We start from the raw sequence: 21,583 nt of genomic DNA, 5'->3' as shown, positions 1-21,583 counted from the left end.
TAGAATTGATACAGCCGCCGCACCGCGCCGCTTACTCTTAATATAGGATGCTTCGTTTAAACCAAACTATTAATTTACTTACAGATTTTTTTTCTTTTTTATTATTTTTACCAATAAAAAGTAGACATAAGATTATCTGTGTACTCACTGATGTACGACGATTAAAAAGTCACCGCGTAAAATTTTAAAATATTTTTTTATTATTAAAATAAATAAAGAACATAATAAAGATCCTTTAATTACTTCTTACTTGAGACAGATTGATAAACAGGTATTCAGGTATTTTGGCATTACTTAATGAAAGACATACAATGTTAAACAGCCTACTCACATTTAGGTATATATATTTTTTAAGCTTATAATACCTTAATAATAATATAATAAGTATTTTAATATTTGAGAACATTTAGATTACAAAATAATATACCAAAATGCATTATAATAAATTCTTAATGATAAATTAATGTCTTTACATAATAAAACTAATAGACTGTATTAACATAAAACAATCTAGTTTTTTAGTAACCTATACCTTGTTATTCCCGATTATAATATTATAGTGCAAGTTTACAAAAATATAGCTTGAATAAGACAAAAATAAGAACACAAACAACTCTTCAGAAAACTCCTGTCTCAGGCCCCTAACCAACCAACGTTACTGAACCGTAAGTGTTTATTCAACGTCGCACAGACGCGACGTCGACGTCGAGTCTCAAGTGGTAAGCGTTCGTGCTGTTATTTCACAACGTTAAAGTCGCGTTAACGTGGCGTCAACGAAACGTTAACATTGCGTTTACTGATAACAAGTGCAATCACTCCGTCCTGCTCTGTGCTTAAATTCAGACTCTTTATATTGATTACAATTTTTTTTTAATAAATTAATGATTTGAAACATTAAATTTTTGGTGAAATAATATTTTACCACAAGAAAAAAAAAGAGTCAGGTTTAACTGGGTGCCCAAACCGTCCACTCATATTAAAAGAGAAAGGAAATATGATTTAAGTTTATAACAGTACAGGACAAAATAACACTTCTTGTAAACGATTGGACCATAAAGGATTTTCCCAAAATGAACAATGATTATTTCTTATACGTAATTTTCTTTAAAGTAGCAAAGCCAAAATGTTGTCTGCTATTGTACGCCTGAAATGGCAGCATGGTCGCGAAATCGTCATTGCGTTCAACGGATGCGCAACGTTAACGTCTCGTCAATGCTGAGCAGACGTCGAAAAAACGTTGATAGTGGCCAAAGGTATATACGTGGACTCTTTAGTAACCTATCTTCTTGGATTAAAATACTATTTTTTATGACTTTTAAGAAGACAATCGTCTACCTTTCTCCTACCAGCGCACATTTAGCGGACCTCGCAGTTGATCACAAAAGTGGCCTTGAGTTCCAGGAAAAATGGCCCTTCCTGGGCGGGATAGAACGTTGAGGGACTCACTACGTACTTCCCAGCTGGGAGGTTGGGCAGTTCGATCACTACGAAACCAGATCTGAAATTAACCGGTACATAATATAAATACAAGTATATTATAAAAATTAAAAAAGCAGGAGAATCTGTATGGTGTTATTTATAATTTCTTCAATCTTGATAATCCCTGAAGAAGCTCCGGTTTCGGAGCGAAACGTGCGTAGAGAGTGCATTGCTGATGATCTGTTTGGTGTGGAGTATAAGGATTGAAGAAATTATAAATTACACCACAGCTAGCATATAATTCATCATCATCATCTTCATCATCACATATTACCGGCTGACTACAGAGCATGGGTCTCCTCCCCCAATAAGTAAACTACAAATATATACGTAATATATACGTAATCGAAAAAAAGCTTGGTTGTGAATTATTGCTCTAACCAGGTTGCTCTTCTAATAATTTAAAATGACATTGTGAGATGGTGATAACAAAAAAAAACACCCCGCTAAGTTTGTTGTGGGCTTCTTCTTAGACCAGGACGCGTTTGGAACCCTCGTAGCTCTAGTTTTAAGTTTACGAATGTGGTTATCGCCATCATCTCACTACCGTGTAATTCTTATGTACGCATCAAAAGTGCCACCTATGGGCCTACTTGAATAAAGATAATTTTTACTTTGACTTTGACTTTAAGAAGGGGTTAAGGCCACAGTCCACAGTTTTCGGGAAAAATAAAATTATTGAGTTAAAACGAATACTTTGAAGTACAAAATATTTTTTAGTCATTATTATTATGATCGATTTTCAATATGGCGTCTCTGGCGTCCTATGGTTTGACGTAAACTGACAAGTGACACCTTGTCACTTCAATTAACAATTGTCAAATGTCATTATTATATTCTGAGTCTGATCTGAGTCGATCAATGATTGCAATCGATTTTCGCTGTTTGATTTTCGTTTTCTGGATTGTGGACCGTTTTGCTCATCTGTTTACTGGCTTTCGTTTTTGGACTGTTTTTTTAACTCTAACGAGATACATCAGGCACTAAATTATAGAAGAGAGTCTTATTCTGTGTAATAATTTGAAGTAATATATAAAAATAAGCAAGTTCTGTACAAACTACAACCACAATCTTTCAATAGTTGACATTTCTGTTAAAGTCAAATCGAAATGTAAGATATTTTACCGCCATGATGAATTTTTGTTAAGTGTTGCATTTCTAAGCTGAAATACTTGTTTTGTACAACTACACAAAGCCATTTTTTAAAGAAAATATAAAGTTAAAAACTGTTCAGTGTTTTCTGGACTACATCCAAGTATACCGTACAAAGACCTAGCCCAGGTCTCAACCTCAAGGTCTCAACGGTATACACACAGTGATAAAACATCTCCTTTACATAAATTACGATGACAACCCTAACACTTCAGTGGAGTGTAGGTAATTTTAACAATCAGGTCTAGTTTCCATTCTGCTTTTGCCATTGCGGCTTCTATATTTACTATGGCCATGGCCTGTAGTGGCCTGGTAAAGGTTTGATAAATATGATAATAATATATGCTTTTTTATACGTTCTGTTCAGATTTTGTAAATATTCCCATTCACAAAATCTTACCTGTAAGGGCCGGAAGTCGCCTTGTGAAAAGGTGCGGTGACATTGGGATCGTCCAAAGACTCGATCCGACAGTCCAGGCCCATCTGGTACTCCTTGGGCCCCTTTAGTAGCACCACCAAGTGGCACGGGTAGCGTGAAACGGGCACTTTCACCGCGAACTTCGGGTTGTTGGCGTACGTTTCCCGATTGTTCTCGCAACCGCCCGCGGATTTACCCGACCACGCGCCATGTAACTGCATCGAAGAATAATTATTTTCACTTTCGTCTTATAAGGTGGGATTTTTAATTTGAATTAACGGATCGAATGTCCCACATGATGTTAAGGGAAAACAGAGCAAAACTTCGCTGAGCAGTGGCGTGCACTTCATACATGCGCGAAAGCACTACATACCCTAAAATTTATAAATAACTCGTATAGGAGGAGAATATTTGCCGTTTTATACAATTTACTGCTGTATGCATACACTGGTAAGAAACCGAGAGCACGCCACTGTCGCTGAGCATGCAAGGAACACATCCTAAAAAGTGCCGCCCTGTGTCGATCATACATCCCTCTTCAGACCAAATTCAACGGAATTAATCACAGTATTTCGAATACAAAAAAAGAGTATCAGAATACTATGTAACGACTATTTTCTCCAAGTTGAAAGCCATTAATTCAAATCCACAAAAATCTTACCGCTTACGTGTCTATATTTTTATGAAGCGGCTGTGTTGTTCTATAAAAACTTAAATTTATTTAAAAAAATCATTATCTCCACCTTAAATCGTAAGCTGGGAAGGTCACTTGCGTGAGATGCGACTTGTGTCGATACCCTAGCTGCTTCAAACATCCAGACCACCTCGTCAATGGTGGGTGCGGCTGATACCAGTGCCGAGCAGGCCAAGAGGCGTAAATATGAAAACCTGGATAGCAGCTTCATTTTTGTGCGGAGTAGAGACTTTGGGACCGTGGGGTCCGGAGGCAAGAGCTCTTTTCAAAGAATTATCGAAAAGGGTTATCGAGTCTACCGGTGATCCTAGAGCGGGCAGTTACCTTGGCCAACGAATTAGTTTGGCCATCCAAAGGGGCAATGCTGCCAGCATCTTAGGAACTGTGCCACGCTGCGATGGTTTCGAAGACGTTTAAGATTTTATTTAGTTTTACATAGTTTATTTTAGGTTATATTTATAAAATAAATAATTCAATGATCTAATTTGTATAATAAACTAGCTGTGCCGTATTGTATAAGTATTTGGAGGTCGTCGCTAACGACAAAATATATATAAATAAATAAATATACTACGACAATACACACATCGCTATCTAGTCCCAAAGTAAGCGTAGCTTGTGTTATGGGTACTAAGATAATTGATGAATATTTTTATGAATAATATACATAAATACTTATAACATATAGATAAACACTGTAAAAACTTCATGTTCATGACCAAATATTGTCCATTTGTGGGAATCGAACCCACGGCCTTGGACTCAGAGAGCATTGTCGCTACCCACTGTGCCAATCGGCCGTCAAAATGTAACTCAATATATTATTAGTATCTGTATTTTACCACATGAAATTTGATCAACCTGAGGCGTAGGTCAAGTCTCAAGTAATAAACCTCCAGTCACCCTTGTCAATTAGGGGCTGAAAAAACAGATTACGATACATAATCAGACCTACTGAATGTGCAAAAAAATTTCACTAGAACCGGTCAACCCGTTTCGGAGGAGTTTGTTTGTTTGTTCAGACAACACTATAACACAGAATTTTATTTATTATATTTATCTTTAAGTCCGCCAGTTGAATATGTTAGAATGATCTATTAGATAAATACAAAAAAATATACATAAGTACATTATAACTCCCCCTTTTGTTATTTAAATCTCCAATAACTTACCGTTTTAGATTACGGATACGGTTCAAATACAAAAAAAAAAAAAAAATGTACATAAGCAATTTATAACTCCCCCTTTTGTTATTTAAATCTCCAATAACTTACCGTTTTGGAGTACGGATACGGTTCGATTTTCTCCATCGTGAATGAGCAGGTAGAGTACGCTCGGAGCGTGTAGAAGATCGTTCGGCTTTTCTCGTATTGCGAGACGACAAGCGTATATTTTCGGTAGCTGTTCGGACCCACTGCCAGTTTGCACATGTAGTGCGGGCTGTTTATACGTACGCCGTCTATGAAGGGGGGCGGGTCATCTGGATGGCAAAATATTCATACATAAGTGTGTATTTATTTATTTTATTCATTCATTTCAATGCACAACCAAAAAAACGGTTCACATAAGGCGTACTTTGCTACCAGCCAGCCTCGGGCGAGCGAGAATAACGAGGGAGGGTGTAGACAAAAAATTTTAATTTCTTTTTTTTATTTTTGAACATCGAGCATATAAAACGCTCAAGCCGCGATTGCCAGAGAGTCGCAGGTTCAAATCCTGTCGGTTGCGAAAATTTTTATATTGATTTTAAATTTATAAAATTGATAATTCCTCTAAGTGTAGGTAAAACACTAATAAAATTATGAAAGAAGCAATGTGTCATCTCTTGTTTCAAACGTGTCTCATTGCAATATGGACCTTTGAAGAAGTAGATCGAAACTGCAACGTTTCCTACTAGATGACGCTACAGTCGCTATAAGACTGATGTGAAAGGCATATACTAATTTCGGCATCGACGGTAGGAGAGCCGTAGCTTAATTGGATAAAGCGCTCAAGCCGCGATTGCCAGAGTCGCAGGTTCAAATCCTGTCGGTTCCGAAAATTTTTATATGCATTTTAAATTTATAAAATTGATAATTCCTCTAAGTGCAGGTAAAACACTAATAAAATTATGAAAGAAGCAATGTGTCATCTCTTGTTTCAAACGTGTCTCATTGCAATATGGACCTTTGAAAAAGTAGATCGAAACTGCAACGTTTGCTACTAGATGACGCTACAGTCGCTATAAGACTGATGTGAAAGGCATATACTAATTTCGGCATCGACGGTAGGAGAGCCGTAGCTTAATTGGATAAAGCGCTCAAGCCGCGATTGCCAGAGTCGCAGGTTCAAATCCTGTCGGTTCCGAAAATTTTTATATGCATTTTAAATTTATAAAATTGATAATTCCTCTAAGTGCAGGTAAAACACTAATAAAATTATGAAAGAAGCAATGTGTCATCTCTTGTTTCAAACGTGTCTCATTGCAATATGGACCTTTGAAAAAGTAGATCGAAACTGCAACGTTTGCTACTAGATGACGCTACAGTCGCTATAAGACTGATGTGAAAGGCATATACTAATTTCGGCATCGACGGTAGGAGAGCCGTAGCTTAATTGGATAAAGCGCTCAAGCCGCGATTGCCAGAGTCGCAGGTTCAAATCCTGTCGGTTCCGAAAATTTTTATATGCATTTTAAATTTATAAAATTGATAATTCCTCTAAGTGCAGGTAAAACACTAATAAAATTATGAAAGAAGCAATGTGTCATCTCTTGTTTCAAACGTGTCTCATTGCAATATGGACCTTTGAAAAAGTAGATCGAAACTGCAACGTTTCCTACTAGATGACGCTACAGTCGCTATAAGACTGATGTGAAAGGCATATACTAATTTCGGCATCGACGGTAGGAGAGCCGTAGCTTAATTGGATAAAGCGCTCAAGCCGCGATTGCCAGAGTCGCAGGTTCAAATCCTGTCGGTTCCGAAAATTTTTATATGCATTTTAAATTTATAAAATTGATAATTCCTCTAAGTGCAGGTAAAACACTAATAAAATTATGAAAAAAGCAATGTGTCATCTCTTGTTTCAAACGTGTACCTAAAAACCTTTGAAAAAGTAGATCGAAACTGCAACGTTTCCTACTAGATGACGCTACAGTCGCTATAAGACTGATGTGAAAGGCATATACTAATTTCGGCATCGACGGTAGGAGAGCCGTAGCTTAATTGGATAAAGCGTTCAAGCCGCGATTGCCAGAGTCGCAGGTTCAAATCCTGTCGGTTCCGAAAATTTTTATATGCATTTTAAATTTATAAAATTGATAATTCCTCTAAGTGCAGGTAAAACACTAATAAAATTATGAAAAAAGCAATGTGTCATCTCTTGTTTCAAACGTGTACCTAAAAACCTTTGAAAAAGTAGATCGAAACTGCAACGTTTCCTACTAGATGACGCTACAGTCGCTATAAGACTGATGTGAAAGGCATATACTAATTTCGGCATCGACGGTAGGAGAGCCGTAGCTTAATTGGATAAAGCGCTCAAGCCGCGATTGCCAGAGTCGCAGGTTCAAATCCTGTCGGTTCCGAAAATTTTTATATGCATTTTATATTTATAAAATTGATAATTACTCTAAGTGCAGGTAAAACACTAATAAAATTATGAAAAAAGCAATGTGTCATCTCTTGTTTCAAACGTGTACCTAAAAACCTTTGAAAAAGTAGATCGAAACTGCAACGTTTCCTACTAGATGACGCTACAGTCGCTATAAGACTGATGTGAAAGGCATATACTAATTTCGGCATCGACGGTAGGAGAGCCGTAGCTTAATTGGATAAAGCGCTCAAGCCGCGATTGCCAGAGTCGCAGGTTCAAATCCTGTCGGTTCCGAAAATTTTTATATGCATTTTAAATTTATAAAATTGATAATTCCTCTAAGTGCAGGTAAAACACTAATAAAATTATGAAAAAAGCAATGTGTCATCTCTTGTTTCAAACGTGTACCTAAAAACCTTTGAAAAAGTAGATTGAAACTGCAACTAGATGACAGCCGCTACGCTTCTTATACAACTGATGCCGACATAAATATATATATAAAAATTTATAAAATTGATATTACATCCAAGTGTATGCTATAGATATTTTTGATTTGAACGTTGGTAAACTCTTTTTCCATAACTATAGAAACTAGTATAAAGCGATACGTACATGGATAGTATATTCTATTCCCGCCTTTATACACCCGCAGCGTGATATACTCTTTGTTGTCTCGGAAGTCATCGAGGTCTGTGATGTGTCGTGTGAGGAGCAGCCACACTTCGCCCTGGTCACGCAGGTGCAATGTGAACTGGGGGTTTTCACCGATGTTGTAAGCGTCTTTCACCGGACCATTTCCGGCGTCCCATTTCCTACACAAACCACCGTGATCAGTTAAAGAGTTTGCACACACTGCGAAAAAAATCCGCGCGATTTCTTTTACGTAATCAATTAATAAGTAAATATACTACGACAATACACGCACCGCTATCTAGCTCCAAAGTAGCTCCAAAATAGCAAAGTAGCTTGTGTTATGGGTACTAAGATGACAGTTGAATATTTTTTATGAATAATATACATAAATACTTATATAATACAGATACAGTATTGAAATCTATATATATTTAAAATTGAACGTTTCATTGAATTAATTTTTCATCGTTTCAAAAAGGAACGGGGCCAAAAAATAAAATTTAAGAGAAATATATACGCACTGGTGTATGCAGTACGTGCCGTGGAACTGATCGGGGTTCCAGTTCAGGTAGAACACGTCGAAGAACTTCAGTATGCTCGCGTAGTCGATCCAGAACACACCGTTGTCGTGCTGCGCCGCCGTGTCGGGGTCGTAGCTTAGCTTCTCACGCAACTCCGGCGTCCAGTGCACGGTGTCCAACTCGCTGTAGTTGCCGCGCCAGCGCACGTGCGACCAGGGGTTCTTGAGTTTCAGCAGTTTCGCACCCTACAAAGGTTATCCATCATCAACCCGTCACCGGCCAACTACAGGTTTGCAAATTAGAATGCTAGACCTATGAACTTACGTCATTTAACCTACCTACCTATGTTTAGAGCACCCACATTTAATAATGTTTATGGAAAGAGGGTGTGGGAGTACCTCCTGCCTAGTGTTTTAGAAAAATTCCCTAGTAGACCTTTTCTAGAAGAAATTGAAAATAAAAACCTGAAGCAAATCCAAAACAAATTGAAACGTTATTACATTCAGGGTACATGCAAAAACTACAAGGCGGAAGTTCATCCAGACCATTCCTACAAATTCAATTAATTATCACTATAGAAATATTTCTTGTTTTTTTCTTGTCCTTACATTATACATTAATTAATATATAATAACTAATATATATTTGTGCAACCCTCTCGAGCGCAATAATCTTCCATAATGATGATTAGCGTAATGTTATTGAGATTTAAACAACAATGTTATTTTTTATTTATAATAAACAGTTTTTTTTTTTATGTCACGGGTCAGCTCTCAGAATGAGAACGCTTCAGGCCTTAGTACACCACGCTGGCGAAGTGCGGATAGGTAGACTTCACACCTCCCGGAACCAGCTCTACGTGCGATGTGGCACCGTTGCGTTCTTAGGAGAACCGTAGAATGCATCAGAATTAACGAAAAGGTCAAGTGCACTCAAGAGCTAACTTGTGGAGATTTGAAAAAAAACACTAAATGGGTTACTTTGTATTCCGTATGTGAGAAATTAATCGCATTCGCAATTGCATATTTCGCTTTAAAATTTTAAGGTAAGGTTAACGTAGAGGAAAATTTCAACATACGTAATAAAATTAGGAGAAATATAGCAGCTCTGGTTTTCGGACAAAACATAGAACACGAATGCAAGCTATCTATTTATTACAATAAACCTATAAACTCATCACACAAAAAATCATATGGTATCTTGGGCGACAAGTGAAGAACAAAGAACGTGAGCGTATAACTTAGTATGTAGGTACCAAACCTACATACTAAGTTATAAAAAAGCTACTTTGTTTCTTGAATATAGGCGTGTCTCGACATGAAACCGAGGCGGTCGCCCTTTGAAACTCGCGCGATAACCTCCACCCGTTTATTATTATTCGTTATTTGTATGTTGCCCGGAGTCTCCCAAAGATGTGCCGAGGATGGCCACAGGGGGGTTTTATTGGGTAAAAATCCCAGATAACCGAATCTTCCCTAAGGTCGGAAATCTTTGAGGATCCCCCTCTTATATGTACCCTAATCGGTACTCATATACCCGAATCGGTAATCATATACCCTAATCGGTTTCCACGCGGCATTGCACCGGAACACTAGCGGTAACTAGCCACGGCCAAAGCCTCCCAGAGGAAATGCAGAAATTTTAAATTCCCATATTGCCCCTGGGAATCGAACACAGGTCTCGCCTACTTAAATTTACAGCGCTCACCGTTGCGCCAGGCAGGTCATCGAAAATCTTGGGCCGATGTTCCACCAAAAAAAAACGAAACAATTCCACAGACAGACACATGCACGCAAGCACGCAAGCACGCACGCACGCACGCACTCACGTACGCAAGCACGGGGATAAAAAAAGTAGTAGGGAGAAATGCTTCGTAATCCTATGCGTATCTACTACACTCACATTAAAAAACCGCACGTCTAGAACAGCATACGCGTGCGAGGCCACGAGTCCCGTGCGCTCCGCTTCTGCGTCCTCCAGAGGTCCCGTGGCCACCGTTGCCAGTAACAACCCGCGCGCCAGCTTGATGAGAATAGTCTCGAACAGTGCGTCCGCGTTGAAGTCCGCTTCGCCTTCCCGGATGGAACACCTCTCGGGTATCCAACCGGTCAGCGCGTGTAGATCTATATTCTATAAAATAAAGGGTGCATAAATAAAATCATCAACGTACATCATAAAGTATTGCATGCTAGGTAAAATTAATTATTAGTTATAGTATGCTGCATATTTGCTGGGTTTAAGATATTCATTGTTCCATAAAGGAATTTCCACTTAAATGGAACTTACAGGCTAATTTACAAAAAGAATGTAATTGTATAAAATTGTATCTTCGAGCGCACAATTAATAAATTGTAAATTGTAAGTGGGTAGTTTTGAAGCACCATCGCGCATCGCATCAATATCATATCGACGGTCAACTGCTGACGCGAGCCGCAGCTATGTCACTGCATAGGTAACATGAATTCATCCACAACTAGATGTGACAACTGAAACTGCTACTTGGTTATTTAGTTAGGTAATTAATTTCTTTGTTTCTTAGATAGAAAATAAGTTTTATATTTAAAATGTCAAATTTAAGTTTTATTCTTAAACTAAAAAGTAATTTTATGAAGGTGTGTATATTTTTGCACTCTTTAAGATTTTTAGGTAGTTTATCGTTTCCCATAATTAGTTCTCGGTTGGCGTAGGATTATATTGTTGGCACTTCTCAATTGTTGTAGTTGTGGATATTTATTTTTCACTGTATAGGTTATGTTTGAGTTTAATTCTTTTGTTAATAATTTGCGGATTAAAATACAAGTATAATATTTATAGGTATTTGATAAATTCATTAACTTTGTTTCCTTATATATTTTTTCTGTTGATGTTAAAAAGTTTTACTTTTATCAATTTATTTTGTGCCGTTTGTAAAACTTTAAGGTTTTGAATTAGGTAATCTAAGTGTGGCTTTATAAGTTAGTTATAGCTATAGGGTTCTACCAGGTACCCTTCAAAATTAAAATAAAAATCATTTATTTCAAGTAGGCCTAATATAAGCACTTTTGAAACGTCAAGTCTGTCTGTGTTTAGTCACTCTACCACCGGTTCGGAAGGCAGACTCTACCGAGAAGAAGCGGGCAAAAAACTCAGCAGTTGCTCTTTTCCAACATCAACAATTTACATTTTAACATTCATTTTTCTATCTTTTGAGAGATGGAAGCGGAGCCGGATGCTTCCAAGCAACCTTGTCAAAGTTTTATATAAAACTTATCAGTGGAAACCTTGTTTATATACGACTCATGTGTGGAAACCTGTTATTAGTTTTAAGTCAACCAATTTGCTAACCATTTAGTATTTACAGCTGTTGTGTTGGTTTTAAATTAAAGAAAAATAAATTAAAATAAAAAATAATCATCATCGTCAATATCATCAATTCGACCGATTGACGTCCACTGCTGGACATAGATCTTTTGTAGGGAGTTTCATAATCCGCGATCCGGGTTAGAAGATTGTATGAAACTCCTGTTTTTGAAATAAGACTCCAAAATTGGAATTTAGGTTTATATTATCATATCAACCCATTACTGGCCCACTACAGGGGTTAAGGCGGTGGTCCACCACGCTGGCCCAGAGCGGATTGGTGGACTCCACACACTTTCGAGAACATTATGAAGAACTCTCAGGCATGCAGGTTCCCTCACGATGTTTTCCTTCACCGTTGAAGCAAATGATATTTTAATTGCTAAAAACGCACATAACTCTGGAATCAATGATAGCCCAGTGGCGAGGACTTCGAGTTCACTTTCGGGGGGCCGAGTTCGAATCCCAGCACCTCTAACTTTGCTAGGTTATGATCGTTTAAATACATTAAAATATCACTTGCTGTAAAGTTACATGAGGTAAAATAAATGGCAACTGCTAAATGGAATGAGCCTGTTCGAGAAACACTACTAAAGTGGAGTAGTTGGGCTGTCTGTATGTTCATAACTCTGTGTGCTCAGGTATGATTGCAGTCAAGCTAGCTTGTAATGAATAAAAAAAAAAAAGATCAGTGATAAATAATCTTAAGATTCCACATACACTGTTGGATCCGGGGAAATCGTAACCTCCCATAACTTTCATGTACGCCTTCTCAAGGAGAGAGACCCAGAACTCATCCTTGTTACTGGAATATGAACATAACAACTTCCCACTTTTACTGTAGGGGAGCCGGTCGTCGATTATTATCTGAAAATAAAATTATAGTTTTACAGTAGTATTGTTTTTTAGTTATTCATAGTAGTTTTTATTAGATTCACCAGTATATTTATAGTCGACGTTTTTGGACTTGATTTTCTAAATATTTACGGTAGTAAAAATTATGAAATCAAAAATAGGATGTCTCAATGGTTAAAAACAAAAAAAACCTACGAAGAAACGCAATCTCTGCTAGAGAACCCATTCAAATTGATTTAAAAGTATTTTTACATGAGTCAATTTAATTCGATTTAAAAGTATTATATATAAATTAATACATGAGCACACACTCAAATACCATCACACACACACACACACACCCGCACACTCCCACACCTCCCACACACACCCACACACAGTTAACACACACACTCCACAAGTTTGCATCTGAATAATATACAATTAAATTAAAAAAATTAGCTTTATGTACACATTTTGTTAGAGAAGATCGAGACCTCCTGGTACAAGTATATTATATGCTTAACAGGAGATCTCAGCGTAATAATTCAGATATGAATATAATTGTTAATAAAATAAAATGTATTATTATTATTATTATTATTTTGACCCTCTACAAGCGGTCTGAATACGTTTAAACTTTGCAGATATATCGATGACGGATGACTACACACTTACACTAATTTGATAAGATTTGCAAAATAAGATATTTTGTTAATTTATTTAATTATGCTATTATAATTATGTTAAGTGCCCAAGTACTTACTATACAATCCATACGTTTTATTCCATATTGTGACATAGGTAAACAATATGTATGCAGTTTTAAGATAATATTATAATAGCGGGTAGGTGGGTAAAATTTTATGAGAAACGTAAGGGTCGCAATATCTACAAATCCCAAAATATTATCTTGGTATGTACCCGTTGAACTATATTTAAGGAATGTTGATTAACCAAGAAAATCTTAGTTTAAAATCTTTAATAATACACTGTTTAACAAATACGCACCTTCCTCCTAACGCCATTAAGGTATAACTTCACCATGTACTTGCCGGAGGGGTTGTATACGGGCTTCTTGTTTCTGTCCACCGGGTAAATGGATGAGGTTATGATCTTCTGGTTGAAACGCCTCTCGAATTGCGCGCTAACCGCTAGAGAGGCAACAAAAGAGCAGTCCGAGACTATCTGAAAATAATTTCATTTTCTTGCTTATTCACTGGTAGCGGTGATAGCCCAGTGGGTAGGAGCTCGACTTCACTTTCGGGGGGCCGAGTTCGAATCCCAGCAAGCAACTCTAACTTTTCTAAGTTATGTGCGTAATTAATTGAAATGTCACTTGCTTCAACTGTGAAGGAAAACATCTCGAGAAAACCTGCATGCCTGAAATTTCTCCATAATGATCCCAAAGGCGTGTGGAGTCTACCAAACCGCACTGGGTAGTAGTAGGTAAGTCCGTAGCCTTAACCCCTTATCATTGTTGGAGCCCCCGTGAATCTGTAGGGTGCAATTTATGATTTCTTGATTCTTGTCTCAGCAATGACTCATCATAAATTTGATGCCACAGACATGTCAAACTGGTAGCACCGCGTCATTTTTGCGTCGGGAATTACAAAAAAAATAATATGTATATTGCGTGCTTATAAGTTATTTGTTGTTTGTTTTTGCAGAAACAATGCTGGAAAACGCTCACCCATGCGTACTCTTTGACACTTTCAATAACAATTTCTCCAACGTTGACATCTTCATTCTGTCTGAAGGTAGCTTAATAAAAAACTATTAACAAAGCTCAATTCAAGCTTATTGAAATATTCGTATCATTGTCGAGTACTTAATCAATACTACTTTCTTTCATTTTTTTTTTAAATTTTCAACAGAGAGAATTGTAAAATAAAAACAAAAGACACTATTAAAAATTAAAAAAAAAATTAAAATTAACTTTTTACTATTATTTTCTCTGATTAGTAATTTAGTCTCCTAAATTAAATGTGTGTTTTCTTTTATATTTATTAATTAGTTTTGCTATTCCTTTGTTTTTTTTGTCTTTTTTATTAGCACTAGATATTTTTGCATTAACTTGCTATGAAAGCTAATTTTAATTTTTGATAAGGTATGTACTTTAAAATTCATTTATTTCAAGTAGGCCTACTTTGTAAGCACTTTTGAAACGTAAAGTATGTCTGTTTGTAGTGATAGAGCCACCGGTTCGGAAAGCAGATTCTACCGAGAAGATCAAGGAAGAAACTCAGTAGTTGCTCTTTAGGTACTTTAAGTTAAGATTACCTGTAAGATTACCATAGATACAAGTAAGTGTTACTTGTATCTACATCGTATCGCCCTACTGCTTCTTACAATATTATGTTGATTACATATTAACCCACTTTTTTGTTTAGATTTTAAGAGCTATTGTTATAATATTTAATTGTTTTATGGCTCAAATAATATTTAAAAAAAAATGATCCCTACTAATTTTATAAATGTCAATGTAAGTTTGTTTGTTACACTTTCACGCAAAAACTACTTAACCGATCCTCCTGAAACTTTGTCCACATATTTTTGGAAGTGTTAGAAGTAATATAGGATACTTTTTATCGCTACATTCAGCTCGGTTCCTTTGGGAGAGGGTATGAAAGTGTTTGACGATTTTACACCATAACTCCGACAAATTATAACCGATTTAAATAATTATTTCTGTACTATAGAGGTTATAATATGTGTTTAATTTTGCCCTAACTTTGTGTAGATCTGATGAATGTGGTTGGAGATAGAGGACAGAACTCCTCAGCGGACAGCAGCGAACCCCTCATTTAAGGCGTTAGCGTAGCGATACTGAATACTTTAATTTTTTTAGAACTACACCCAAATTGAATGCCACATCAAAAACAAAATCATACGCAGACGAAGTCGCGTGCAACAGCTAGTAATAATATAAAATAAATTCAAAGAAAAAATATCAGAAGAATTATTACTTACAGTCTGTTTAATACTGAAGCAGTCGACATAATCTCCAACAATTAGTTTAGGGTTAATGCAGACCTCGTGCGGGCGAACCCATCGATCGAACTCCCTCTGCTGCTTGGATGACAGCTTCAGTTCACTCGCCCTATCCTCAAACGGCAGAGGGTAGTGGAAATTCTCTTTCAAATCTATATCCATGAACGGCAGGAAACAGTTGTTGTTTATATTTGACGTCAAACGCAACACTTCTTTCTCCTCTTCCGAGTAATCTTGTTTGCCAGTCACCGTCAGAGGGTCACTCTCGCTTCTTATGTCTCGTTCGATTGGTAGTGGCAATACTATGGCTGTGGAAATAACATATTGGATAGACGCAGGCGCTACTCTGCGGAACTCCGTATTATACAATGAACATTATTTAATTTGCTATAAAAAAGAGAAATTCATATCTTTTATCTTTAAACGAGCAATTCTTGTATATATATAATTGGAATCTCGGAATCGGCTGCAACGATTTTCATGAAATTTAGTACACAGGAGGTTTCGGGGGCGATAAATCGATCTAGCTAGGATTCATTTTAAGAAAATGTCTGTTTATCGATAAATATATAGATATATATATAATTGGAATCTCGGAATCGGCTCCAACGATTTTCATGAAATTTAGTATAAATTTTTCTCCCGAAAAATCGATTCTAGCTAAGATTAATTTATATTGGAAGCTCGGAATCATTTATATTGGACATACGACTATTTTTTTAAGTCGACTCATTCGCGGACGAAGTCGCGCGGGTCCGTTAGTAAACGTAAAAAGTTAAAAAAGGCATTACGCCGCACGAAAGGTCGTTTTAATGAATCAAACTTCAGCCTCAAAGACCGAGTGTCCTTACCAGGTAATTTGGAGTCACTAACAGACAATGGGGCCAATTTTAATTTGTCCTTTAACTCCTCAGCTCTCTCCAAAGCTTTTAATGCTACACTATTTAATTTCGATTTGACACCCGGTTCGATGCTTTTCTAAAATTTAAAAAAATCTGAAATATTTGTATGAGTACCAGTTCTTTGCATGAAATTTCTGTGATGTAAAGTTACATTTGGGTTGCCTGATTTGTGATAGCCTATAACTTTCCTCGAGAATTGAGTTATCAAATGCAAATAAGATTTTTTTAATTCCACTTATTGTCGCAATGTATTAGCGTGTTCAAACAAACAAACAGGAAGCCTCAGCTTTATTATTAGCCAGGGTCAATGGCGTCATCAGTAGCGTGCACTTCATATATGCACAAAGGCACTGCATTCCCAAATTATCTTATACTAGCGTACCCAGCCCGCTTCGTCGGGCTTGATTTTGCTTTATTTTATTTAAACAATAAACTTACATCATTAAATTTTTAATAAAAGCTGTATTTGACAGTTTGACAGTTCAAAAATAGGAGTGCTCCGATCGTCACCAAACTTTACAGGATTACTCGCCAGGTCAATCCGGAGATTCCCTGAAAGTTTCATTGAAATCGGTCCAGCCGTTTCGGAGCCTATACGGATCATACCCACGCACTTTCTCTTTTATATATCTTATATAACTCGTATTGAAGGGGAATATTTCAATTTTATGCATACCCTGGTCACAAGCCTTGTGCATATAACTAAGCGAAAATTTAATTGAGGATCCTTCTTTACTTCTATATTAATATTATAAAGTGGAATGATTTGTTTGATTATTAATAATCAACAACTGAATATTAATAATTATTTTTAAGATTTCTAAGAAGAAGAAGAAGAAGAAGATAAGAAGAAATCTTTCACTATCTGTTATATCCATAGAAGAGAACAGAAAAAAGGAAGAAGTCTTTATTGCATATACAAAAAGAAAGCTAGGTTAACAAAACAAACAATAATACAAAATATATGCGCAAAGGCGGCCTAGGCGGAAATGATTATAAATATACTACGACAATACACACATCGCCATCTAGCCCCAAGGTAAGCGTAGCTTGTGTTATAATATGTTGATGAATAACATACATATGTAATTTAGAAATAACCAAGAAACTGAAAAGCATTCATGTTCATCACACAAACATTTTCCAGTTGTGGGAATCAAACCCACGGCCTTGGACTAAGAAAGCAAGGTCGCTGCTCACTGCGAAAGTCGGCCGTCTAACAAAATAGCACTTGACCGCAATCTTACCTGATGGAAAGTGAAGTTGTGGTCTAAGATGAGGCTAGCTTTCTTAGAGGATGCCAATTACCTTATACCTTAGCAACTTATTATATATTTTCGCTGTGCTTACTTTTAAGAAAACATTTAACTTAAATGGAATAGGTAAAATTTAAAAAAAAACTGTTGTATTAGTGTAAGTGTTTGTGAGTAAACCTAATAAATAAATTAAAATAAAAATACCTAAGTTGTACTTGTAAGAATTAGGAAATACAGAACTGGGAAAAGTGTTCCAAACCCCAGCCATGTGTATAAGAAAACAAGATGCAAATCGCTTCGCAAAGTTTTTGAGATATTAAGAGCTATGGTAGAGTGGTCAATCCTTAAACAAGTAAGAAGAAGAAGAAGTAGAAGAAAAAGTCTTTATTGCACATACAATTAGAAACCCAGGTTAACAAAAAAAACAAAATCAAAATCAAAACAATCATAAGATTGTTTTGATTTAATTATCAAAACAATCTTATGTCTTAATCCTGTACATCCTGTGTTATCACAGGATTGTTGCACACAAGGGTGATTGCATCATATTTGTGATATATAATAAGGATGAGACTATATTAGATATGTGTTAAGCCACATGAGCCTGGTATGGAGTGGTTGCTTATGTAAATACATAAGCAACCACTCTCCAGACCAGAATATAGCAACGTTGCTTGGCTCAGCAAACAAGCATGATTGTATTACCATAATAATACCATTAAATAAATAAATATAATTAAAAAACGAAACACCCTCTCATTTTGTCAGTACTTCCCCTACAAGATAATAATGGTCTCCAAATATGGTAATATACAAATAAATATAAATATACTACAACAATACACACATCTCCATCTAGCCCCAAAGTAAGCGTAGCTTGTGTTATGGGTAATAAGATGGCTGATGAATATTTTTATGAATTATAAACATTAATACTTAGAAAATACATATAAACACCCAGACACTGAAAAACATTCATCGCACAAACATTTTCCAGTAGTGGAAATCGGACCCACAGCCTTGGGCTCAGAAATCAGGGTCGCTGCAAACTGCGCCAATCGGCCGTCAAAATGTAATGAACCAGTATATTCAGTAATGTCCAATAACAGGTTTATACAAACAACATATTACTTCTTCCAACCTCTGCTACGAAAAGCTCTACTACCTACTACTAAATAACAGGCTTTATTTTAATAAGTTACAAGCATACTTACGGAAATAACAGCCTCTTCAACGGCATGTGTGTAAATCTGGAATGCTAATTTTTCATAATTTGCCTCATCAGCTGCTAGGGCTTGACTTATCAATTTGTAGCAGTACTCTGCCTCATCATTGCTTCGCTCGCGCTGGGCTGGGTGAAATGAAAATTAAAACTATTCGATTACACTACAAAATTCCTTCTTACCTAAGGGAGAAATTTTTATTTCTTGGAGTGCATTCAGTAATGACTTTGAGTGTGCTGTTGCATAAGACTGCCCACACACAAGCCCACTATCTTGAGCAATAAAGATGAGAATTGAGAATATCATATTATTTTTTATTTAATCTGTTATTTTTATTTCCTTTTATATTTTTTTTGTGTTTGTACCTTTAATTTATTTAAATGTAATGTGGAAAATTTATGTAATGATTAACAATAAATTTTTGCACACCTATGTAAACATGTGTATGTAACATATTCAAGCAAAATAGAAAATTGATTGAATTATTGTGTAATTATTCATAAGTGTGTGTAATAATAATACACCCCACCAATCGGTTGCTCTTGGTTTTCTTATCCTAAGGTTGCCTCGAAAAGATCGCTACTAAGCGATAAGGCCGCCTTTTATATCCCACTTTTTAGTTTTCCTCTTGTTGTGCCTTTTGTGGGGTACAAATAAAACAAATAAATAAAAATGTATCACTACATCATCTATTGGAAGTAATCTGCAGAGACAAAACTTCAAGTTCATGTCTGGTTTTTAAGATACTACAAATAGTTTAAGCATTTATTCACAATTCTAAATTCTAAAATGTATATTCATGTAGACCTACCACAGGCATTTATGAAGTGTTACCATAATACATGTTTTCCCATTTTTTACCATTCTTACATGTTTTAAACAAATGTTACGTTAAAACTAAATGAGTCATCATAACACGTCCTTCTAAACTGCTTATTAATCACAGGAGCAGCAAAGTACCTTTTTGTTCCTGCAAAGTGTTGGCCCTGTTCTGATATTCCTCAATCTTTTCCCGAAGCGCTGCTTGCCTTTGTGGGGTCTGAAGCAAATTATCGCAAACCTTGCCGAGGTGGTATGCTGAAGTTCTGTAACATTCTACCGCTTTGTCTACATCTCCAACCTGGTCGAAAGAGACTGCTAGGGACGCCGCCTCTGTAGCCTTCTCAAAATCACTCATTTTACAAAAAAATCTCTATTGCTTTATAATTTTGTACATTGGAAATAAATAAACAAAAAACTCGCACTCGCACCCCAATTAAATTGACAGCCTTCAGCCACAGACTAGTAAATAAATAATGACAGCTATTTTTAGGATTCAAGCAAATAATAAATTTAAACCAATTACCTAATAAACAAAAAAATATGTCTGCTTATGTACACGCGTTCGAAGTTATATTTCTTTGGCGTAATAAGATAAAAATCTTTTCAAATATTTTATCTTACGCCTTGTCCTACGTGTGTAGAGAAAATGACATAACAAACTTGTCTGTCTTTATACCTTCTTCTTCTTCTTTTTTGGCTTTTAGGTGTGCCAAATCGGCACGTGTTTACACCTAACAATAAGGATTATTATCGTGTCCCTCAGAGAAATACATTATTTATATGACAAGAGCTTCTCTTATTTTTTTCTTCTTTCTTCTCACGTTAAAAAAGGTATTGATTGGGTAGCTGACCTCTCATCTTTTATCTAGACATCTATTATAACTGTAAATCAATGAAATGTGATTTGCGGCTCGTATTATGATACAGAGTGTATTATGAATGCCTTTGTTCAGTACAGTTATTTGTACTCTCGAGTAATTTGTCAATCGGCAAATCCAGTTGACACGATGGGAAACCAACAACAGAACACCTGAAGGCGCCTGGAAAACCTATACTCAAACTCCTTCAGCGGTTGTTTATTCGTCTATTCACCCAGGCACAGATCTGCAGGCAGGCACATGAGCATGGTGGTTTATTCAAAAAGTGCCCAGATCTCGCTGTTGACGTTTCAAAAGTGCTTATAAAGTAGGCCTACTTGAAATAAATGAATTTGAATTTGAATCTTTTCTACAAGCAGTTTTCTAGTACATTACAAATCTCTAATCGAAGGTTCGACAATTTCCAGCCTCTTAAACAAGCCAGGGCTTGTAAGGGCTTTGTGTTGTTTGCTATCATAGACCACATGCACATGATAACACTGCGGCATGATATACAGAAGAAGGACGAGTATAACCGGCCATTTTGCATAGCGTTTGTGAACTATGTGAAAGCCTTCGATTCGGCGGCGATGGCGGAGCCCATCTTCTACTTAATGGGATTTCTAATATGGGGTAAAAGTCAAAGTCAAAGTCAAAGTCAAATATTTCTTTATTCAAATAGGCACATATATGGCACTTTTACATATAACATTATGTTAATTACAAGTAAAATATAACATAGAAGTGAGTTGACGCGTATAAATAAATTTGTCAACTTAAAACTAAAGCTATGAGGATTCCAAACGCGCCCTGGTTAGCTGGATGTTTTAAGTATCAATATAAAAATAGTGCCATTATCACAGCATTACCCCATAGTAAAATT

General features: G+C 36.3%; 1 protein-coding gene across 2 annotated transcripts; it reads right to left on the bottom strand.

Annotated features, from left to right (window-relative positions):
* Positions 1-451: 451 nt before the first annotated feature.
* On the bottom strand, positions 452-20,276 carry LOC120628907 (calpain-7-like). Of its 2 annotated transcripts, none has more exons than XM_039897573.1 (12): positions 19,982-20,276; positions 19,013-19,149; positions 16,492-16,618; positions 15,620-15,948; positions 13,658-13,834; positions 12,533-12,679; positions 10,376-10,603; positions 8,474-8,718; positions 7,932-8,131; positions 5,018-5,223; positions 3,032-3,264; positions 452-1,498 (listed from the first exon to the last, which is right to left on the bottom strand). In XM_039897573.1, exons 1-12 carry the CDS (start codon positions 20,196-20,198, stop codon positions 1,357-1,359), a joined length of 2,388 nt encoding a protein of 795 aa, XP_039753507.1. In that variant the 5' UTR covers positions 20,199-20,276; the 3' UTR covers positions 452-1,356. The 2 variants fall into 2 exon arrangements, with proteins under 2 accessions (XP_039753507.1, XP_039753508.1); XM_039897574.1 differs by having other exon boundaries at positions 20,082-20,225.
* Between the last annotated feature and the right edge of the window lie 1,307 nt (positions 20,277-21,583).

This window comes from Pararge aegeria, chromosome 13 (assembly GCF_905163445.1).
Source record: "Pararge aegeria chromosome 13, ilParAegt1.1, whole genome shotgun sequence".
Taxonomy (NCBI): domain Eukaryota; kingdom Metazoa; phylum Arthropoda; class Insecta; order Lepidoptera; family Nymphalidae; genus Pararge; species Pararge aegeria.
This window is presented reverse-complemented; position numbering and strand designations above follow the sequence as displayed.